This window comes from Brachyistius frenatus, unplaced genomic scaffold, assembly GCF_029030835.1.
Source record: "Brachyistius frenatus isolate BFR_SWC_R1_liver_20210118 unplaced genomic scaffold, ASM2903083v1 Contig_220, whole genome shotgun sequence".
In the NCBI taxonomy this organism is placed as follows: domain Eukaryota; kingdom Metazoa; phylum Chordata; class Actinopteri; family Embiotocidae; genus Brachyistius; species Brachyistius frenatus.
This window is the reverse complement of record NW_027210819.1, coordinates 267,501-291,679: the sequence shown is the minus strand read 5'-3', so window position 1 is coordinate 291,679 and position 24,179 is coordinate 267,501. Positions and strand designations below refer to the sequence as shown.

General features: G+C 40.7%; 1 protein-coding gene across 4 annotated transcripts in view; it reads right to left on the bottom strand.

The window, feature by feature from the left end:
* Positions 1–2,427: 2,427 nt before the first annotated feature.
* The window catches only part of kiz (kizuna centrosomal protein), a 26,875-nt gene continuing 5,123 nt past the window's right edge, over positions 2,428–24,179 (bottom strand). For 3 of the 4 annotated variants that reach the window (XM_069719676.1, XM_069719677.1, XM_069719679.1), the window contains 12 exons: positions 24,076–24,144; positions 22,110–22,731; positions 21,727–21,967; positions 17,457–17,576; positions 16,617–16,781; positions 15,340–15,490; positions 13,194–13,347; positions 12,689–12,751; positions 11,258–11,344; positions 10,700–10,769; positions 3,445–3,491; positions 2,428–2,740 (listed from right to left, as the gene is read on the bottom strand). In XM_069719676.1, the coding sequence (XP_069575777.1) occupies positions 2,637–2,740; positions 3,445–3,491; positions 10,700–10,769; positions 11,258–11,344; positions 12,689–12,751; positions 13,194–13,347; positions 15,340–15,490; positions 16,617–16,781; positions 17,457–17,576; positions 21,727–21,967; positions 22,110–22,731; positions 24,076–24,144 (1,893 nt within the window). In that variant the 3' untranslated portion in view covers positions 2,428–2,636. The remainder of the gene's footprint in view (positions 2,741–3,444; positions 3,492–10,699; positions 10,770–11,257; positions 11,345–12,688; positions 12,752–13,193; positions 13,348–15,339; positions 15,491–16,616; positions 16,782–17,456; positions 17,577–21,726; positions 21,968–22,109; positions 22,732–24,075; positions 24,145–24,179) is intronic. The other variant, XM_069719678.1, reaches the window with a different exon arrangement.

Genomic DNA, 24,179 nt, shown 5'->3' with positions numbered 1-24,179 from the left:
GCTAATGTTTACCTAGCCCCCATAGCCAGTCTAATCCATAACAGAAACATTAATCAGACATATGTATGGCATCATATTTATTATTCACCATAAACAGTCTGTACATTTGTGTGAGAAACTGGTTGCCATTGTTGCAGCAGAGGCCATATTCTCCCTGCATGGTTACTATGGACACACGCCAGGGTGTGGCTAAGCTAATATTAGCATCGTATCCTGCACTAATATTAGCTTTGGCCACATTGAATGTAGCGATGAAACAGGAGTGACACAGCGCCAGCTAGTGGCACAAAGCAGCAGATACCACAGCACCTGAAGTGTCATCTCATCAGCCACTTTACGGTTTCAGAGATTCTCCAGGTGACGTAGCGTCGCGACCCACAAAGTTTTAACAGGGTCAACGTCAGGATGCTGCAAGCGGATTGGCCGTGTTATGTCCAATCACATTGGTCCCTCCCTTTCCGGTTTGTGAAATGTTTTTGTGTTTTCTGAAATGTTTTTGCGTTTGACTTTCAGGGCCACCGTAGGTTGAGGAGCTGTGATTGTTTTGTTGTGGGTGAAAATTTGGTGCATTTCCAACGTGCTGTGAGCGGGCACATTTCACGTTGAAGAACCTAAATACCATCGCGCCACGGTTTGTGCTGACTGTTGCCCCTCAGACGCCACAGAACATCACAGCAGAACTCCAAGTTGACAGTTTGATGAATTCACAGCGCACAAACCCGCAAATGTCAAAGAAAACCACCAGCATGCTTTTGGTTGCGCTCCTGACTTGCGCCTTATTTGGTCTTTGACATCTTGCCACTTTTGAAATACAACTGTCACTCACTTCAACACTTCACCCGGCTCAATGCTATCTGAAGCATTTCAAGGCTCTCTGTTGCCAATCCTAATTTCAACACCAAGTTTGAAATTGCAAATATCCACAAACAAGTTGTCACAAAGCTGCATGTAACAGGTGCTGATGTTGATCCAGTAATGTAACCTGGAAGGATTCAGTGACTTCTTCTCCTCAGGAACAACCTTTTGATTACAATTTGTATACATATATGTTTATCATATACATATATATTTATTATATACATATATCATATACATATATGTAAACCATATGCATATGATACTGGACAGAAGGCATTCCTGGATGGTCGAAAGATGCAAAGCCACAGAATTAATATCTTATTCTACATATAAGATTTCTAGCGAAAATAATATATTCAGATGTAACCTCTTGGTAATCTCCAACATTTTGAATAGTTACTCTAACTTAATTTCTCAGTAACTGTAAAACAGTACAGTTACATTTGTTTTCAATGTAATGACATAACATTTAACTAGTTACTCCACAAATACAGTTCATATTGTACCTGATAGCTCAAGTTAATTTGAGTTCATCCAAATGTGAATAAAATCTCAGAATTTTAAGATACAACCTGACAGCTGCTTTACGGACACTGTGACTCGACACACCTTTAAAAAGAACGAGCAGAATATCATCACCATCGTCTGTGTGGCACGGACTTCTTTATAAAAAATATTATTGTTAGTACACATTAGTACAATATAACCTCACTTCCACCATGAGCTATCTGTCGCACACAAGTATCTGTTGACATGCTCCTTAACATGGATATTATGTTGGGGAGCCTTTTAGCAAACTCCAAATTATTCTGCCACAGTCCTTTTTCTGTGGTGGGTCAGGGCTGTCTGGAGCCATTATTGGTAATGAATGTGGAGTCCTACTTTAAAAGGTTCAGGCGTGTAAAGTCACCTCAAGCTGACTAATGGAATCCTGCTGACACTGAATGCCAGGGACTTTCACCACATCCCAGAATGGCAGTTTTGGAAATTTACACTACAGACATAATGAACTATAAATGTAAACCTTGGGATGAAGCCTCCCACACAGCAGCTCTGAGTTATTAATAGATACAGAACATCCAACATGCTGGAAAATCATAAATTGGAGAGGACTCCATTGTGTGGTTTCAGAAACAATTCTGCTACTTGTGACTCATTTGCACAATAGCACAGAGAAATGTAAACATGTCTTTATATTTCTGAGGCACAAGCACAGTTATTAAAGAAGCAGCTGTGAAAATATGAGTCGAGCGTTTGTCGGGAGGCTCTAAAATATTCAGAGTTTGTTACCGCTGCAACTCTTTGTGCCCTTGGAGACGGGCCTCTTCAGCGGGTTCACAGGTCACGCAGAAGCGTGCAGAGTGGCCATTGTGCTTTGTCATTTCACAGGTGACTCACATCACTACACTCGAGCCTGCTGGAGGTAGGGCACTCGGAGATGCTTGCAGCATTCAAAATGCATGATTTTCAGCCTAGTGCAAACAAATCGCTTTAAAAGATCAGTTTAATCTATTTCGAGCTGTTATTATGGGCTGGGAGAGTTGTTCAGATAAAGAGACTGAAGCAGGGTTAACATCAGCATGTTGGACAACTCTTCACATACTTTACCCAGCGTGAGAGCTGTCAACTTTATTATTTGTTTTACGATACAGCGTGCATACGATTTACAATGCAGACCACTAAAACAATGGTCAGGGGTGAATTACCTCAAGTCAATCTGCCTGATATGTTCCAGTGATATAATGTAGTGCATTAAAAAAAATATCTCGTTGATAAAGTCAGTCATAGAAGGCATCAGTGCCCTCGCCGTGTGTGTTGAAAGGTTGAGGACGCAAGGCTGCTTCAATCTCTGAGTTGCTGTCATCTGATTCCTCCCAGAAAGCTTTACAAGAAAAGTACAGAGAGCAAAATAAAAGATTACTTTATTCGAGCAATGTTCACTCCAGGCTTCAAATGGAGTGTTACTTATTACATCTTCAGCATAATTTCTTTATCCTGCCAGTTCCACACCGTCTTTATAAGCATGTCAAGATATGAAAACACTAAAGCAAAAGCTTACCTTGATTTTGATTTCACAATGAAAATCTTAACATTCTACACAATCAAACGTGTTAAATGTAGGTCATCTGCACTCAAGGCAATAAAATTGATATTTGCTGGTCTGATCACAGCTGTAAAAACTCATATTAATGTCCTAACATTTATTTGGCTATTCACCATCAGAATCTATGTTTTTACAAGGCAATATTTCAGGAAGTTTGATCAGACATGTAAAGGCACTGAATGTTCCCCTGAAACAGGACCGTTCTAGTTGTTTATTAGAGGCAGCAGTGCTCGCTTAAAACGAAGCCTTCCTTAACCTGCACTTGGCTTCAAGGTCATTTTATTTTCATTTACACATCCTCAAAAGGCACAGCTGCATTTACAGAGGAATTTCATCCAAAAAGTGTTTTTGTGAAGCTTAAATTTTGCAATATTTGAATACATGTTACCAGGAAACCTCTTTATGGTGATCTGTTTGGTGTAATTAACCTATTTTGACACCTAGTCGTTGCACCAAATTGAAATGACTTTGTCTATACTCACCTTTTGACTGTAGAACAGATTGAGCCTTTGAGTTTGTCTTCTCTCTCCTGGAAAACACAAAGAAAGTTAATAGCTTGTATGTTATTACCGTAGGCTGTCTTTGAGAAAGAACTACTTTTCTTTTATACAATAAAAGCAGCTTGAAAAAAAGGCAGCTTATAATTGTTTTTAAAATATAAAACTGTTTATGAAATAAATTAATTTAGAATTTATTTGTTGTAACCAGTTAATGCACTAAACAAAAAATAGCCAGTTATATGACTGAGAATCTTCGAGAATAAAAACACAATGTTAATCTACTATACAAATATTCTACAACTACACAACAAACATGAACCAATGTAAAGACTCCCATTTTGTTCTGACGGGTGAGATTACACTCAGATAGTGCAGCAGAGGGAACTTCCTTGACTCCTGTTCTAATTGTGCCAAAGGACTTCCACAAGGCCCTCTTTATTCAAAAATAGTCCAAAGACAGGGTTGCCAGGTTCCCATAGCTCTGGTGATATCGCTATGTAAATGTGTGACCTCTGAAAAGGCTTTGATCTGCCTCAATGCATATGCAATAAGGCCCCCCTGATCCACTTTTAAAGGCCTCCTCTTTAATTTACATCATCACAGAGCCTATTCAAAACCCCACAATATATCCTCTTCATCTCCCAGGTTAGCCCAGATATCCATATGGCTCATTTAGTTGGACCTTCTATATTGGAGTTGTTTCTACACTTTCCTTGGAAGTAGGAAGAAATGATGCTGACTTTTAAAGCAGATGAGTTCCAGCAAACAGCAGTCGTGTAGCGTGTTCGTCCATCTGCATCAATTCAAACTCATGACCTCCCTGATCGTCACCCTCTCAACCAGCCTCATCTCCTCATCTCTCCCGCTGATAAATCTTGGCACATGTGACTGTACATTGAGTATAAGGAATAAATTACTCTGGCTGCATTCCAGTTGCCATCTTCTAAGCTATATGTTGCTGCCTCGCACCACTTAAGATGGAGCGAGAGGAAAAAAAGATGCATCTCCCATTCCTAACTGAGCAGATTGCTTTGCGCTATAAGCGTTCTCCCACAGAGCCGGAACCATCATTAGAACAGAACCTTTATATCCATATGCTGACAGGACTTTCAGGACATTTAGATGAGTCCTACATGTATTCAGACAGCGTACTGAACGACTGGCACTTACAATGCAGATGATGAATTCGGTGATGAGTAAAGTAAAACAACAACAGAAAAGAAAAGGAAGTAAAGATTCCAAAACAGATAATCAGTCTGCTTGTAAAAGTGAAGGTGCCGTGAAATAGAGGGTTCTGTTTGACAAAATGTGTGATTTTAGGAAACATATCTGTTGAAATACACACAATTTGTTGACTGAAGGGCACTGCAAATGGTATGTATTTTTCTGTATAGACTATTTTTAAATCCAAAATAATGGTAGGTGCTGTTTATGGTTTGTTATGTCTCTCTAGACTGTCATGTGTAGCAACAGCAAACGTGAGCTTTTCATTTACTTTACTTTTTGCCACAATAGTGTTAAAGGGTCATACACAAGATTAGTAGATTAAAGGAAATAACATTATAGTCTCGGACTAGTTTGTGTTACTGTGCCACCTAAATAACGGCATATAAATGCTCTGTTTTAATATATACTTAACTCGTAAACATGTTTGTCTTTAGGCAATTCAAAGCCTGCAGATATATTCATTAGCGACAATACGAGTTTTCTTTCTGTCAAAGCTATCGCACAGAAGTCAAGATATGCAGACAGATTCTTGGACATGCAAATGATAGACACAGTGGGGAATATATACATTTCTATATCATAAAGGAAATCCATCTGCTATCCACATTCACCTTTTGAAACAGAATAAGAGATAAAGTACAACAAAACCACAGGGTGAGTGCATCCATTTACAACTGTTAGGCAACAGATCTCAACCAGACCCTGCAGCAGCAAAAATACAGCTATAATCTATACGATTACTTCCTCTCCTTTGCCACAATAATAGCTGCGGAGAGTAAATTGGGCTTTTCTTTTCTCCAACTTCCCCCTGGGATGGGAATGGTCTATCAGCTGTTCCACTTCAGCGAGGGACAGGACTGATTTCAAGACAGGGTTATTACCATAGAGAGCCCAGCCTGGATCTGACCTCACCAATCTAATATTCCGTTTCCATAAACATTTATGCCAGTTCATCTTCTGCTGAGTTTCCCTTAATTGAGGCAATGATCTGAATATGTAAGACTGGGCTGGCCAGTGTTTTACAAGCTCTGGTAGACAGAGGTGAATATAATGTGTAAAATGATGCAAATTACAGCTATTGTAATGTCCTTTTTTTCCAGTGCTTCACTCATTCGCTTTCTCTGGCCTTTGCAATTGTTTCATATTGTTGTTTATCTCGTGTTTTAACAGCTTTTGTTTCTGCTATGCATAGCTGAGTTCACAAGGATTGTATGAGCTTTACACAAATAACACGGAGGTAGACAGAAAATATCAGCCTGGTCTGTCTCTGTCTATTTCTTTGATCAAATCTTTATTTTGTATGTTTACAGCACAATGGTACTCTGTGCTGAGCTAAAGGTCCTAAATTTACATATTTTGGGATTATTTAAAAATCAAATTATTGTATGATTTCAGTCAGGGTATATAAATACCGTACAGGTTAGTAGTGTGGGGATACAAATTCACGTACCGGTTAATTTAATCAATAAAAACATTATACATAAACATGTTACCACATGTTTTACAAACAGAAATCAGTACCATTGTCCTGGAGTAAAGAAAAAGTGACACACTTCTTAAATATTGATGCAATGATCCGTTTACGGAAATGGAAGACAATCTGATGTCAGTTAAAAGTCCTTTGGAAACTATTCTTTACATTTTACTTCGTTAAAAACAGCTTCCTGTTTCTGTTTGAGGAGTTCTTCACTCTATCATTACGTATTTCCCTGTTAACAGTTAACAAACACAACAACTGCACGTTTCTGAAAAATACAGCTTTGGTAACTTCCTGTATTTGATCTGGTCAAATACAACCAGTCATGCTGAGATGTGCTGTATAAAACATTTTCAGTGAAAGCAGCACAGGAAGGAGTAAATAGAGAAAGGCTGTAGTCTGAACTGGATTTACTTCTGCATGCATTTTATAAGAATATAACCAGTGTTGTAGTTATACACAGACAAAACATTTCCACTATAGCACAATGACAATGACAGCTTCACATTGATTCTGCCTTCTCAAACTGCAGTTTAATTGTGATGCAAGACGAGGTCAAGCTTCTAGGAATCACTGAAGATGTATCTCACTTATAATCCTATTGTCACGTTGGGGAGTATGAGGACTGTCAGAGGAATAAATGCTTACCAAGCATTTAACACTGCCTTGCCAATAGCTAGCAAAACTGCTTTTATTTACACAGATTTTTTTTAATCTCCTGCCACCCACACACATGCTAATAGCACAATAGCACTTTTGCGTGGCTGTGCTTGTCTAAAGGTAAAGGGAGACCCATCACCTCAACATTCCCATCAACTCCTACTCCCATCCCAGCTATGACCCTGCAGAAACATTGTTTAGGCTCCGTTTAGATGTACTCTAACAGGCCAGAACAGTAGCAGCATGGCAGCCCTCAGTGGGGGCAACAGTGAGAGGCAACCATGAGTGCATGGTGAGTGGGCGCTCTCTAACATGTGAGTGCTCTCTGCTGGCAATGAATTAGTACTGCAACTTAGAGGGTGAGCTACTGGGCCAATGAATTCAACACAGCTCGCTCTCCTCCTGACTGGTGGCAGTTCAGTGGAGATGGCCGGTGGAGGGACGGCTGCAGCGCAAATCATTCAACTCATGTGACATGTATTTTTGGTGCACCATAATGTGTGCTGGCTTCTTCCACACACACACACACACACACACACACACACACACACACACACACACACACACACACACACACACACACACACACACACACACACACACACACACACACACACACACACACACACAGAAACTAGAATGTGGAAAAAATTATATGGAAAAATAATAGGAAGTTACAATATAAACAAAAAAAACAAAAACAAAAAAGTACAACCTAAAAATTAACCCATTTTTCAAACCAAAAATATTTTCTCCATCTTTTGTCTCTGTGCCTCGATCAGCCTACAAACAGGTTCAAACATAACAACACTTATTTCAGGAAAGTGATGTTCGCCCAGTTTGGCTTTATGGACTTGCACTAGGTTGTAAATAAATCCAAAAGGTAAATTAAGTTATCAGCATTAAAAATGAAAAAAATAAAACATAACAAGCCCGTGTAGGACAGTGACCTCCTCTGGTTACAGTCTCTAAATGCTGCCTTCTTGTTTAGTCAGTTATTGACAAGGTTTTAATCTTATTCTTTGGTCTAAACTGAAGCCAGAGTTAAACAAATATATGTATTATATATATAAAAAATGTTTTAAAAATACATGACAAGTTTGTTGTTTGGAGGAAATCTTCAATGTATGAATACTCAAATAAGTAGAGATTCTATGGATCCGATGCATTCAGCCTGACACTACTACGATATTATCCTATATTATATGATTGTTTATGTTGTCCTTAACTCTGATAGATTTTCGAACAGACGTTCTCCACCTTTCAGTATGGCTTTGTCCACCACGTCTCTCTGTCTCCCTCTATCTCCTGCTCTTTTATTTTACGTCGCCTCTCCTCTCAGCTCGCGTCCCCCTCACCCCTCCATCTCTCCTCCATGATTTTGACACTCTAAGTGATTTGAGGTCGAATGCTTGAGCACATCCTGTTGTCTAAAGCAAAAGTGTAAACCACTAATTGTTGAGTCAAGGTTTTTGTCAAGCAGCCACTATAGGCACAACAATCATCACACCGTCGGATGGCTCCAGGACTTTGTTTTGTGCATCTGTGTTCAAGCATTTTGTAGGATGAAAACAGGGCGGGAATGGGGGGAATAAAGAGGTATTAAAAATCCCAAAATGAAAATAAGAAAGGAGTGGCATCTGAAATGCCTACAGTAGAAAGGAGCACAATGATTCTTTGCACGAGAGGAAGCAGTGGCATGCACTCGCATACAAAGGGGAACAAGTGGTCTTTACATGGAGTGCAGCTGCTTATTAAGACTCACTCCTTCGTGCATTATTCCTTTCATCCCCACTCAACCACAAAGTGATTTTACTTTGCCACTCACAAAGACAGCAAAAGATTTCTAATGGACAAATCCTTAATAAATGTTGCAGATCAGTCGCTTCCCCACGAGTTATAATACAATAAACAGAACATTCCATAAAATTATCTAACTGAAAAACACAGAGAGAGGGAGGGAAAAGAGAATATGAAAGACCTCAATTCTCTAAAACTCCATAATAGTGAAATGAGCACATATAAATGTGTGAAGAGTATCTCTTTGCATCTTGTATAGACTGCATGTATTTAATCTGTAAAGCTTATTAAGGCCCTAGTCATTGCTATGCAAAGCAGCACCCAGTGCTTTTCTCTCCCTTTTCAGCCGAGTGCAGTGTTTGGCCAATAGGACTGGCCCCCCGCCTCTCATTCTGCATTCATAACATGCAACATTTGCACAATGTATCTCTCAAAGGCCCTGAATAGAAGGCCTTAATACTCATGTAAACAACTGCAAACCAATTACTTAATGAATCGGGCCCACACATAATGAGGAGCCTCACAAAGGGCTATAAATGCATTTTTTGCACCAAAGCCTCTGCTTTAAACTACAATCCCTCTGCTGTAGTCTGGGCTTAACTGGCAAATCATAATTATTGTCTAAGACAACAGAGAGGAAGCCATTTTTTGTATTTTGAGTCCAGCTCCATCCTCCTTTTGAAGTCACTCATCAGCTCGCTGACAAAATAAGGCAAATAATTAACAAGTAGGACGGGGGGGGGGGGGAGAGGGGGAGGATACAGGAAGACAGACAGGAAGAGGGGCAGAGAGATGGAGAAAGGGCAAGAGAGCGAGAGAGTGAGACGCAATAAGAAAGGAGAGAAACGGGAAGAGAGCATGCTGCAGTGTTATACCTCTGCTGAAGAGCTTCCAGACCACTTGTGGAAGCAATAAAGCGCAAGAAGTGACTGTGGTAAGTGGGATGCTTAAATCGAAGCGTTGAGGAGAAATGGAGACAAGACGGGGGAAATTGTTGTATGACCAAAGAGAAGATGACGATGGGGGTGTGCAGATCTCGGTGCTGCTTCCTTCCCATCTCTAATGACATTACAGTGTCAGGCATGCAGAACTGCTCATTTGTCAAATTCTACTTACATACACAACTGGTCTCATCACTGCTGACTGCATTCTGTGTTTTCTGTCTTAATTCTTGTTCTGCAAATTTTGTTTAATCACAGATATCGCGGGCTTCCCATGCACATTAATGACAGGGAGACGAGCACCATCTGAGAGGGTCTGGGCCCAAAATTGGCTCATGTTTATTAAAGAGATTGGTCACTGGGCCTAGCACCAGCACACATCAGCAGCTATGAGGACCACAATAGAGCCAGGCCATTAGGCCCTTCCCTGGGCTAATAGGCAGACTGGGAGCGCCTGCTTGCCAGGCCAGGGAGATGCAGACTTCAGCCCTGGTGTCAGCGTGGTGCCCAGTAATCACATGAAATCAGAGAAGATTATTCCTCATAACGTTTACCCAGCCATTACCACAGCCCAAATGGGTTCACAGTGAAGAGGTGCTCTGAGGACCTGACATGCAATTGCAGATTTGATGAAGTCGCGTTGATATTCAAATGTAACTGTGATGGTGTTGGCTTCTACCAAGCTATTTATCATTAGATGTTCTTTTCCTGCCCACTTAGAGCTCTGATTTGAGCAGCCTAAATATGTTTCAAGGGTGAAAAATGAAATGACATTAGTCCTTGTCAACACTTGAGTCCCCTACTTCCAAAACAGTTGTCTCTGATTCTCTTCTTGACATGATCTGTTTGCATTCTGACAACAAGCCTGAAGACAGACAGATTATGGCTCCAATTTAATTTTGTGGTGGCCGATTTGCTTTTGAATTCTAAAACCTGGTTGAACCCAGCAAACAGTGAGTGAGAGGGGCTTTAGGGGCCTTTTGTCTTTGTAAGCGAGTTAATGGGTGGCGCCCCCTTGATCTTATGGAAATGAACAGGGAATTATGAGAGCAGCCATGCAAATGTACATCAACCACTTTGGTGTCTGGTGGCCCATTTCCTGTGGCCCGTTGAATAATAACAATGTTCTTACCGAGGGTAAGGGTCTTGATGTGAGGAGCGTTTGGCCCTCCCCAGGTCCTCTTCATGGCCATGATTTATTCCTTAAAAGAGCAAACAGGGCCAGATAAAACCATTTGATTTCTTGATTGATCTCCTCACAAGCTAATTTACCGTGCATATTTATACAGAAACTTATGATGAGGCTAATGAGAAGCCATGGGAGAGTTTCTCAACCGTGATATGTGCACATGGTGTGAAGACTGATATTTATATAAAACGTAAATATATATTTTTGAATATCCACTTGGAAGTCCTTCCATGCATGGTGAATATGTCAGAGCAAGAAATCACATGATGAGTTGAACTCTTTAACTACTGAGAAGGTTTTAGGAGCTAAATATTAAGTAGTGAGCCAGAAATGGTTGAGAGAACTTGGACTAATAGCTTTGGGCTTTGGCAGTAATTTAGCTTATATCTGTGGATACAACAAATATGGATTTTCTATGGTGTCTTTATGTGTTCACTGGTAACCAATAATTGGGCTCCAGTTGCTCGCTACTTGGCCGGTAGAGTGGAGCGCATCTCTTACCTGAGAGCTCATCCTCCTCCTCCTCTTCAGAACTCTGTAGCCGTTCCTGCATGGCTGATTGTTTAAGTAACCGATATGCTTTTGTCTCTATTTAAGGACACACACAAACATACACACAGGCACAGACACACACAAAGTCACTCAAATATTTACTTAAAACCCGGGTTTCCAACTTTCAGAGGTTTCAGTGTTTGATGAGCCAACACGCTTCAGTAGTCCGATTTTTGGTCTCAGTGCCGAACAAAGTGAGTGAAAACACTGCGCTCAATCTGCTAAGCTGTTGATTCAAGCATACAGTATGTAGTAACAGTTTCCATGAGACAGCAATCAACATCCCACATTATCTCAACATCCCTCACCAGCAAGGCAATGATTGATTTTCTGTTTTAAAAAAACCCACTCGTAATTACCTTCCAGCTCACTAAAATAGGTATCATATTTGAGTGGAGCACAGAGACTGCACTGGCAAAAATCAACAGAGCAGAAGTACATAATAATGAGCTGTTGTCTCAATGATGCTGTAAAAAGTGCACATACCAAGTCAAAGGATAGTGTTAAACTGTGATCTTCTGTGACTGTAAGTGTTAACATCTTTAACTTGGTTTCAGAATAAGAAATACTGCTTTTAATTATTTTATAAAAAACATATGATGTTTGCGGTGCACAGCAATCCCCACTGTTATTCCACGCACAGCACATTATACAGCCACTGCTTTAACATTCAGTCACAAACCCCACCAGGTCTACAGATGCGCATGTCTTAGCAATTACTATCAGGTCCAAGGTCACGGTATTTGATTGTGACATTGATGTCGTTCAGCACAGCTAAACCCTTTCCTTGCAAAATCTTTAGTCATGTTTTGTTTTTTTTACTTGGTTATAACTCTTTTGATTAAGTGTAGCGTTTGGAAACTGGACTCATTTTGCTGGCTGTGCACCTCAGGGATGCAGAAACATGAAACACCCAGTAGGAAATCCGATAGCCAAGGGTAATATAGGATTGCTTTACATTTCAGAGGTGTAGCTGAGGGACGGGCACACCAACTGCTTACAGGATGCCGTCACATCTAGTATTTTTCAAGTCCAGCCTTGCCAGAGCATTGTTTGGAAGATAATGAGAACCGATGACAGATCTTTTGCGCTTCCCACCCTGGCGCCCTGACAATTAAAGCAGTCGCATTATGCTGGGCCAGCAAATTATCAATTTTGCTGGAATGCCTCAGACCAGGCTGAAAACACGGTTAGTGTTTTCTCTGAGATAATTAGAGAGAACTAGCACAGCTCTTCAGGTGGGACTTTGACCCTGGATTCACCTTGATCATCCTGCCTCAGCCATTGTGTAAAAGAGCCCATTATTCACTGCAGTGGGAAGAAAACAAACCACAACATAAGGACAGTGTGAATGCTGGGGCACCGGCAATGCCTTTTTACCTCTAATAGGACCACTTTCCACCGGGCTTTCGTCCTGGCTGTCCTCTTCAGTACTTTGTAGTTCTGTAAGAAAGGGAAGCGCATAGTGAGAAGCAATGGCAGGGAGGAAGGGAGTCTCGGGAGAGAAATGGGAATGGGGCTCTTTCTTCGGCTCTGAATAGAAGGCTGTATGAAAACTGGGCTGTGAGGGATTTATAAAAAAGCTCTGTGGTGAAATTGATTTCTTTCATAAAAGGGAAGTTTTAGTTCTCTGCAGAGGTGGTTTGCAAGAAAATAGCAATAGTCTAAATTTCTTCCTATTAATGGTCTTGAAACATACAGTACTGTTGTTACTTTTTTTTTTTTAATATATTTTAAATGTTTGTAGGAATATTAGCTATCATAACAAAATGCAGCCAAGTCTCCAGAACTAATAACCAAAACCCAGCATTAAATATTATTAGTATTATCAGTGTAATTATAATTCACCATTCCTAGTGTAATCAGAATAATATTCTTCAGTCACCTTGGATCTGTTGCTTCTGTGCCGGCCCGGCAGGCTTCGGACCATCAGCCAGGAGGGAAGAAGGACCACACAAAGAAGATAAGTCACTCTCGTCCTCTGCTGAGGGGCACTCCTCACTGGACCGGGACAGAAGTGTCCTCAGCAACACTTTGGCCTGTGAGCAGCACAAATTAAAACCACACTCTTAATTGTTCTCATTTTGTGAAGGAAGTGTCAAATTGAACTCTCGCCGATTAGCCAAGTCATTTACTTTGGCCATGGCTGCTCTCACAGAGGTGCCGCTGTAATGCCTGTTCAAACGCCAAGAGAAAATAACTTCAAATTCTCTCACTCGTTTAACTAAAAAAAGATTATTTCGCGCACTTTCGCTCCCGCTCTCCCTCTCAATCACACTTTTTTCCCCTCTTCTCATCCATGAGATTAGAGAACTGCCTAAAGAATGCAATCACCCTGGCGTTAATGTGCAACACGTTCCAGATATCTTCCCTCTTGGCTGAGAGGATTGAGACAAACTACTCTCTTCCTCCCTCTCCAGCTCATTTTTATCTCTGTGGAGATGAGGATACACAATTAAGAAGAGCTGTTCCGGGAGATGAGGAGCAGGGAGATGCCACACACCGATTTCCTTTCTCTCCTTTTTCCCTCCCCCGTATCAAATCCTGCCATCATCATCTCTCTTTTGTGATCAAAGACTGCCTCTCAGCCTCAGATGGCCATTTGCAACTTTTAATGAGCGTTAATATGGAGGGGATGATCAGGAGGATTTTGACAGTGACAAACTTTAAGTACAATGTAAGTTGTTATCAGTAGGTCACAGTGAAGATTGACAATGTACACGCTTTCATTTTCTGAGAGGGGAAAAGACGCAAACACATGCCAATCTGAGTTTGCCACATGGTATTTGATGCTGCTGCACAATAAAAACTGTCTCGATCCTTGTCCCCGATATCCCTTTTTATTCCTTTTTTTAGATTTTGTCAAATGTACCGTGGGTTGAGGGCTCTCGCAGACCCACAGCATTTTAAATATCAATGAATGCAACTGTTAGCACTTGAATATTCAAAGGGCCTCTTTGAGTGTGTGCATGCGAGCTGCATGCTCCCATTTGTCGGAGTAGCCAGGCTGTGGCAAGACGTGAATGGAAATTTCTGTTTGCTCTTGTGTGTGGAGAGTAAGCTGTTGTACGAGTGGACAGAGAGGAGAGAGAGGCATAAAGGGAGAGATGGAGAAATAGAGGAAGGGAGAGAGAAATAGATGGAGTCAGAGTGAGAGAGATAAAGGGAGAAAAATATTTTTACTCAGGCTTTTCCTGATGCACTTGGATACAATGATGTAGATGGCAGAGCCCCTCTTCCTTTTGTCAGTTCATATTTTCCAGAGGCTCTACAGTTTCCCTCTTTGCTGCTCTCATTGCATCTGGGACACTGCAGCAAGATATCCAAGCCACAAGAACCCCCACAAGATCAATCCGCAAAAATTAACAACACAAAAAACCTGCATGTGCACATGATCATTCCTGCAGACAGAAGGGTCCACGGTGAGATTGCTGACATATCTCTTGACATCATCTTTGGGCTCTGAGTGGGAATATTCTTTGTATTTTCTTTCTTTGTTTAATTGAGCATGATCTGGTCAAGGTCAATGAGTGGGAAATTTAGAATAATCTCATTGAGGAGAAGTTCCACATTCAATCGGACCCAGCTGATGGCTATACTTTTGGCTAATACTAAATTAAAAGCAAGTGTTTCTGAGATGAATACGCCACACGAGATGAAAGAAGCCACGCTCAGGCTGTAATTTGCGATTACTGCATGGGTCAGGTTTTCCCTTCTGTCTAGGTCAACGTGTGGAGCAATCTGATGAGAGAGAAGCCGGGCTTGGTTTCAAGCACAGGACACAAAGAGGTCATTCAGTACCAACTACACCGCTCTCCAAAAAAAAAAAAAAAAAAAGAAACACGCAAAGAAACAAGTTAAAAAAAAAAAAAAAAAAAAAAATAAAACAATAGTACACAGTAATTGGTGTGTGTTATTATCTGCTTCCTTTTGGCACTGGGTGTCGGTGGATGCAAGCGTGTGTGTGTGTGTGTGTGTGTGTGTGTGTGTGTGTGTGTGTGTCATGGCAGTGTATGTGCCTTCGACGCTACCTGGTGGCTGTAGGTGGCATGACGCTCCAGTAGGAGCGGCGTGAACAGTTGGACCAGGCGCTCAGCGCTGAGCACACGGCGCTCCTTGAGCACAAGGGCGTGCTTGAACCAGCGATCCCACAGCCGAGCAGCATTAGGAGGGAGGCTGGCGCTGTGGTGAGGGTGGGGGCGGGATTGGAGAGAAAGAGAGGCTTTCTTATTGAATACACAGGAGGAATATGTAAATAAGCCATAATTATACCTCCATACAGTGACAGATTATTTGATTATCAAGAAATTTGAGGAAGATGAGAAATTTGAAGGAAGCAACTAAAATATAATGTATTTATATTTTCCAAAAAGCATTCTGAAAAAGCTGCTTTCTGTACCGTCTCTGAACCATTTAGAAGATATGGATTACTAATGAATTCCAGTTAACACTGAACAGACACAGAGAGCAATATAGCTTCAGGTTGAAAAACTGGATAAAAGGTCAAGGTCAGCCAACCGGCATCTCCAGAGGAAAAAGAGGGACACTGCTAGATGTGTTTCTTTGAATTGAGTATATAGGAGGAAAGGGCTGAGTGAAATCAATAGAGTAGTGAAGCAGAGCATGGATTTGGCTCGGAGTATACCGACTCATTATCCAACGGACTGGAAGTAGCAGATAGGGCATTTTAATTTACTCATGACATTCACCCGTGCAGTGTTACCATATGAGGTGACATCAAAGATGACCTTCTACATTTGTGGACAAGGGAGACTGTATCAAATGGTAGCGTGCAATATCTTAGTGACGGCTGTGCGTGGAGAAAAATAAATAAATACAACGCACACGCAGCTATCCACACTCTGAAAAGTGGAATTCACCTTTACTGTAAATCTGTTCACTTTCTCTATGAAAAGAAGAGAAATTTCAATTGAACTCCATCTTTCAGAGCACTGATATTTGTGCTCTGCATTACTCAATAACACATGCTTTATTACACAGCACCCCTCAAACAATATTTCATTATGTCACTATGTTTAATAGGATGTATAGTGTTCTAAACAGCATGTCAGACATTGCAGTTTGTTAGAAATGTAACATAATCCAAAGGAATTAAGTAAAAAAAAATTAAAACACTAAATGACTAAAACAGCTTTACACAAATAACCAACCTGATTATGTCATTATGATTCTTTTTACAATCACATTAAGCTGGAAAAAAAAATAACACAAATACACAACTACAGAAAAGAAAAAAAAAAAAAAAGCCACTAATGTTAGTTTTTGACATTGGAACTAGGACTCCTACCTTATTTCATTAGGTTCAGTGCTGGACTGATGAGCACTCACTAGATCCTGTGGTAGCAGGCAGCCCTTTTCTGTGCTCCATGACAACCTCTGAAGCCCACGAAGGACGACTGCTCCGCATGCTTCAAGGTCCTCGTCAGTCAAGCCCGCTCCATCGGCACAAAGGCTGCTCAATATATAGAGAACAGTCAGATATTGCCATGTAGCCCTGTGCTCAACCTGCAGGTCAGAAGTACATGAAGTACATCCAACAGCTGCTGACACTTCACGCACAGATACACACACTATATAAGTATCGTCATACACATCAATGTGCCTACACACAAGCTCACATAATATCACAGCAAACTATCCGTTATACAGAGGGTCATGACAAAAATATGATCACTCTCTTTTTCACTGAAGATGTTATTGACATCATAACGTTGGCACGGCTGGAGATAAGTATATCCCGGATTTAAGTGAGAAGGCGTTCCTTTGCTAGATATGTATCCATACTCCAGTTATGGTAAATTAAACACGCTATGAAATAAAAAATGCTTTTGAAAAATAAGCCAACCTTAATGAAACGCTCTCCATCCTCTATCTCCCTGACTCCCAATAACAATTCAATAGGATGGTTGCTATTACAATCCCATGTGTTTGAAAACCCCTCAGAAATAAAGATGCATGCATGGTGATGATGGCACTTCAACTAATGTGAGAGCCCTTGGCAGAAGGATAATATGTTTTCCTCATCTGCACAAACTCCTCCATGGCCATTAAATAAATATACATGGTATTTAATTTAGACACGGAGGGATAAGATTGTAAAGTTTGTAAGAATACAGGAAGTGTATACCTGATAATTCTCATAAGTTGTCTTCCATCAATTAAATAATCCCTGTACACACTGGTGTGTTCACTGTGGACTCGTCCTTCAATGTTGTCTAGCAGACTGAAGAGTCCTTCCTGGGAGAGACTGAAATAAACATTACCCATTAAAGTGGCACACAACCGAGTCCTGGTCCATCATGTGATACAAGCAACATAGACGTCATTTTAAAACACTTGAAGGGCGAAGTTGGTCTGCTGAGTTCAGTTCAAATGGTTAAAGTGTTTATCACCCTCTGCACCAATCAAATGTGGTGTCCTAAAAGGTTCAATTCTAGGATCTCTTCTATTGTCATTATACATGCTTTCCCTTCACTTAAATAATAAAATATAAAATATTTAACTGTCAAGATGACATCAACTGCTAGATGGAGAAACTTCCAACAACTAAAAAAAAAAAAAAAAAAAAAAAAAAACTATAGTAATTAAATGTAGCCCACCTAGCTCTGTCACCAGCCCAAGTAATGCACTGGGTGCCCTGTCTGCAAATTTGCACAATGTAGTGAAAGAAGATTGTGTATTCTTTGACACTTCTTTGGATTTTAATAAACGAGTCAGAGGTGTAGCGAAGGGCAGCTTTTATCAGCCCTGAACCATATAAACCAAATAAAGCTGTTTTTCTCTCATAAGGACATGGAACCAGTTATGCATGCTTTTATCACCTCTCAGCTGGACTAGTCATCGCCTGTGCTTGGCTGGCCCACACATCCACGACTACAAATAATCAGAATACAGCTGCTAGACTTTTCACTACAACAAAGAAAAAACACATCACTCCTATTCTGGCTGGTTACAGAATTGATGTGAAAATGTTTCCATTTGTCTTTAAAGCTCTCAATAGATTAGTACCGCAATACATTACTGGTCTGCTAATTCCATATTGTGCCCCCAGGTCACTCAGGTAATCCTCACAACAAGTTCTCTCAGATTACTACTCGCGCTTCAAAACCAGAGGTGACTGAGCTCCTTCGATTGCTTTCCCCTAAGCTCTGGAATAGTTCAACATCAAGACCGAGTCCACAATAAATTTAAATATTTGGCCTGTGAATGCTCCATGTTTTTTGACAGACCCACTCTTAATTCATCTTTAACATTCTTTTATTGTATTTTAATCTATTGTTGGTTTTGATTCAATTCCTTTTATTTTCTATTTAGATTTTTGACTATCTGTATTCTTGCTTTTACTCCTCATTCCTTTTAGACATAATTACTTGAATTGATAATTCCTCAACCTCAACTAGAGAGCCCTTTCAGTCAACTCATGTTGTTTTTAAATGTTCTATACAAATAAAGGTGACGTGAAAACAAATAAAAAATGAGGGTGATGTGATCGATAGGCCTGCTATTTGTAAGAAAAAAATACAAATAAAATCTTTGATGTATTTTTGGGGAAAATGTCTTTTCTGCTGGACAATCCCATCATTAAAATGCTACTGCAACAATACAGGATTTCAACGGTTCGCTGTCAGCTGATGGTGTCATATCTAATAACATGCTGCATGACAAAGATGGCAGTCAAAACAAGAACTTGTAGATGTATCCTTCTGCTGCTGATATAAAAATTATATACAATCATTTAGCAAAATCATGTTAATAACTAATTTGATAATGGAATTGAACAGTCATGGAAAATACTGACAATTTACACTGCCACTATCTCACACGTAAAGTGTGGAAAATGGTTCCAAAAAAAGAGGGGCCTCTGAATTTCTTTTGGTGAGAGATTTACACTTTAATCTGGTCCTGTGTGAGGCTGCAAAATGAGAAATGGATGCCTAATGCATGTGGATATTGAGAATCCATCTCTTTCTTGAGCATTAAGCTCTGGGTGGCCCTCATTGAATTCTCCCAGAAACCCCAAGCCGAGAGATCCTGAGCCCCCTCACATAAAAAGAGGCCAAAAAGAATTTATGACAATCTGTAATGGGCTCTTGGGTTAGGGGTCAGCAAACAATTGCTCCCTCTTTTTTGCAGGTTGTTTCCTGGTAACATCCTGATTAAGCTGGCAGCTTGAATTATATCCATGACATTCTGTAGTGTGCAATCCATCTGTGCCAAGTCCTCTTCAGTGTGGCTGAAGCAGAATAGGCAAAAACTGTCTTTTTTTTCTTTCCCTTATCGTCAGCGTGGGCTTGCAATAGTCATCTTTCTCTTTCCACTTTATTTATCAATGCTCTTCAAAAAGAGACCTTTAGAGAGGGCGAAAGTGAATTAGTTGTGTTTTTCTGCACACCTCTCTCTCTATTTGTATTGTTGCCAGCTTTCATGTCAAAGTCTATAACCTCACTTTAGATGCTGCTGTTGTCCGCATGTCGGCATCGTCAGGAGCATATTGTTAGCCAGGAGGAAGAGGTCAGCCTCTCTGCAGGAATATTGCTCTGCGGCGTACAGTACTGACTCGGAGGTGATTTACCACACAGAACGGCCTCACCATTGAGTGATTGGTGTCAGGGGAATCTCACCGTGCTGCCAGACAGCAAGTGTAACACACAAAGGAATCCAAAAATAAAACCTAAAGTAGTAACAACACACCGAGTGCTGTGATGTCTGACTGCATTTTTTCATTCGCACCACCACACTGTCAGCATTCAGTTTAAAGAGTACAACATGTCAACATGAACAGCCATAATGACACTAGAATTTAAACCAGAAAAAAAAACATTAGTGAGGAATGTATTAAAAAATGATAATGCCTCAAAGACATTGCAATTATATTCCTTTTAGTCCTATACTGTTTACACTCTACCTCAATAGCTGGACCAGATTTTTAAGAACTCAACCATAACTGTGTATGACATGCTGTCACCAACCAAGCAGAAGCATCATGCAGTGCAGACAGATTGTAGAGCAGCACATGGAGAGGCCATTATGATGCCTCTTTAAGAACCTGGACGAAATTTCAGTCTCACTTGCCCAAGCCACACTGGAGGAGAAATATAATGGGATAATCTAATGAATTGGTCATGCTTGTTTTTCCTGACTGTGAGCTGAATGGAGGGAGCGATATAAACTCTAACCTTAAGAGAGAGAGGGAGAGAGTTAGAGAGGGAGAGGACAGAGACTGGATGCTCTCTAAGCTTTACATCAAAGCCCCTGATTTTCTCCTCATATACACAAGCTCTCCGTATTAACAATGAAAACTGCATCCCGACCATCGTCTCCCCGGCGCAGGCTAACAGCAGTTCCTCTTGGCGTCACACTATTAACAGTATCGTCGACCCCACATAAAATCAGTCAGGCACCAACGAATATGCTACGCTCTCAGACAGAGAATATAATACGAAACAAAAACTAAAGCAAATCTTGAAATAAAGCCTTTCATATTCAATAATTCTGAGACTGGTTCTTTGTATTTGTGATTACAGGATGAGAATGCGTTTGTACTAAATAGCATGTGTGTGAGCATATGAGCAACTGGGTAGTTTATAAAGCATATAGTATGAAACAAACATAATGTAACTCGTAATGTCACCCAAGGACAAAAACAACACAAAAATTAAACACTGGGTTGGTCTATCAGAATATGATCAAGAAAAACCTGCACAGAAAATACAGTTCTTTTTTGTTTTTAGGAGCATAAGAGTTCCTGCTCATAAAATAGTATATTGTGGGGAAACTGCAGAGACTCTGGGCACAAACATTCACATGGGATTTTGTGTGGCTCTAACCCCATCCAAAATGATCCTTCAACTCAGAGGCCATCATCACGCTAAGGATTTGTGGCTGTAAGTGCTGTCCACATGCCCACCCTCCAGAACACTCTATGGTGCCACAAATTTCCTCCTCCACTGGGGGACTTCCTGAGGTCTCTCAGGCAGAAAATTGCTCTGTTACAGCATTATCTTGGATTATGGCAATATTGTTGGTGACAGGTCCTGAGCTCTCCCTATAAGATGCATCACTGCCACCACCGCCACAGCTGCTGCTGGACTACTGAGAGCACCGTAGCATGGACCGTGACTCCCACAATCCTCTCTGTCAGCCTGAGATGTGATGGTGGCAAGGAGGACTGTACAGTGTCTTCACCCTCTATCATTACCAGCCCTCTGTGGTTCAGCATGGCCATGCAGAACATTCTTCTTTCTTAGCTTGCTTAGCTTTAAATTTTGGAGGGGAAAATACTGACTGCATTGTGCACATTTAAGAACAAAATGTGTCATAAAAATGTTAGTGTTTCTCTCAACTGACCTTCTTTGGAAATTCCCGACAACAGAGTACAATCGTCATACATAGTTTACCTTTCCAAGGTCACCAGTGGAGCTGAGGACTCCTTGTTTAACTGAGGTGCGTTCTTGGACCGATCAGAGCGAAGGGATGATTCAGGACTGTATTGATTGTGATCATCACTCCCGTCAAGTGCCACGCCCTGTGGTAGATCCTCCTCCAGCTCAGATTGTGTCAGAGAAATGGTCAGGTCACTCGCACTGCTCTCTGACAACTGCACATCAGAACTTAGTGTACTGACACACTCAGATTTACCTGAATGTAAACACACCAAATAGCATCACTTGGCTTATTTAAAATCTTCCAAAAGGCAAAATAAAGTGCTTTAACCTTAAAATTTCAGTAAAGATCATAAAAAGGTATTACAAGGTGGTAAATACGAGATATCACTCCAAACCTGGTGTCTCTTGAGCTTCTTTTCCAAAAGCGGTTTCAGGTATCAAATGGCCGAGACCTCTCTCTTTATCTCCCATTAAGTGTGGCTCATGAGCCTCCTCTTGGGAGTCAGTGTGTTCTGCGGCAGAATTCTTCGCCCTCGCGGGGCGACTGCTGCTGGTAGATGGATTCTTCTCAGACCCCGTCAAGGTCACCAGAGGTGAAGGTGAAGGTTCTTGTTCATCATCACTTCCAAAAGCCACATTGCCAGCTGCGCCTGTTAAGGCACGAACAGATGGGAGCAGCCCCGTCGTTCTTTCATGTTTGTCACTCAAATTACAGCCGTCGGGGGAATCGTTTGAGCCTGAAATGTCATCTGATAAATGTGCTCGCTTGCTGGCAGCATCCTCTTCGCCAACTCTGAAGTCCTTCAAAAGGCCACTTGGTAGACGTTCGCGGGAGTGCATGCTGCGATTGGGTGAACGATGCAATGCTTGGTGTGAGTGTACACTTGTGGTGCCAGCTTCAGCGTCAGAGCCTCTGGAGGTCTGGTGGCCCATAAAAATGTTCACTGGTGTTTGTGTAAAATCCTGAGCTGGGTGAGAGAGGTAGCCGTCCCGGTGCTGTCTGTGCACAGCTTCAACCTGCACGTATCAACAATTTTTTTTTAAATATATTCATTTTAGCAACTGAACTTTTCATTACGTCGTAATAATTAGATTTGTGTAACCATGACTATGGCTCGTCCAAATTTTACATTTCTTGCTTACGTTAAATAAGTGTTATTTTGAAAGAAAATAATCTCAAGTATGCTAACTATCCCCTTTACACTTTTGAATAAGTGTCACTTATTTGGGCCAAGGTCAGAATTCTTTTCACAACATTCTTCAGAAGAATGTCTCGGGATCAATGTTTTAACTTTTAATCTTATTAGAAATCCTTTAGACAAGTTTTGATTCATGTCTGCAATGTCACCAAGGGGGGGAGAGAGAGAAGCAAAAAAGCCTCCCTCCAAACATAATAACAAAAAGCATGGCTTCTGTTTCTTTTCTGATAAGCGTCTTAAATACCAAACAGTTAGCTGCTTAATAACATTCACTGTAAACCATGCAGCCTGCCCAGCAGATCCACAAAGTAGGTAAAAAAAGAGGAAAAGTTAATTTCTTGGCTGAGTGATTCCATCGGTAGCTGCAGGGCAAAGTAGAAAGTGTTTCACTAAAGTAGCAATTGATTCTTCTATCAATCTGCGGCACGCGTGTGCTCTTCCAAGGAATGTATTAAATATGAAAATCATATCCCGTTATCATCTGTCTCCAGCTTTCAGCCCGGTAAGCTTCCCTTAATGAATGCTGCAGCCTGAGGGACATGCACACTGCCAGCCAATGGCTTGTATGCATAATGGAGTGACGATACCATTTTGCTCATTACAATATCGACAGGCTGAGGGGGGTTTTTGCACACAGTTACAAGTGACTGCTCTAGACAGCATGCTCCAAGTTATTATGAGATGTCTTAGACATTTCATCTAAAAGAGCTTTAACTGCTTTAAGTGAAGGGAGAAAGCAGCTATGGGCTTGAACTACATCGCTTGTACAGATTCACCAGCTAGGATTAGACACCTGTGCTATTTCAGATACACAGTTTAAATGTAGACTCCTCTACAGATTTACCAGGAATAATGTCAACTTCCCTTTGTTATTCTAAACCTGAAAACACAGCTTGATAGAACTGAAATTTGCATAAACCTTGTAAACATTTCAAAAAAGAAGGATCGAGCATTAAAAAAAAAGAGTACCTTTTTTTTCAATCATACAAGAAAAAAAAAGAACAAAAACAACACACAGCACAGGTCACACAGTAACAGACAAAACGGTGAGTAAAACAAGGACATGGTTATGTTTTATATTGTTATTATGTTGATTGCAAACATAAATATTTTTCTCATGACCATAGTGGTAGACATTTTAAGTTGTACACATTGGAATTACCTTTTTTGCTGTAAGCTCTGTTTTCCTTCTTGCTTCCATAAATCTGGAAATGTTTTTCAAAGTGTCGGCCTGTATGCATGAAAAAGAAAGTTAATACTTTGAAG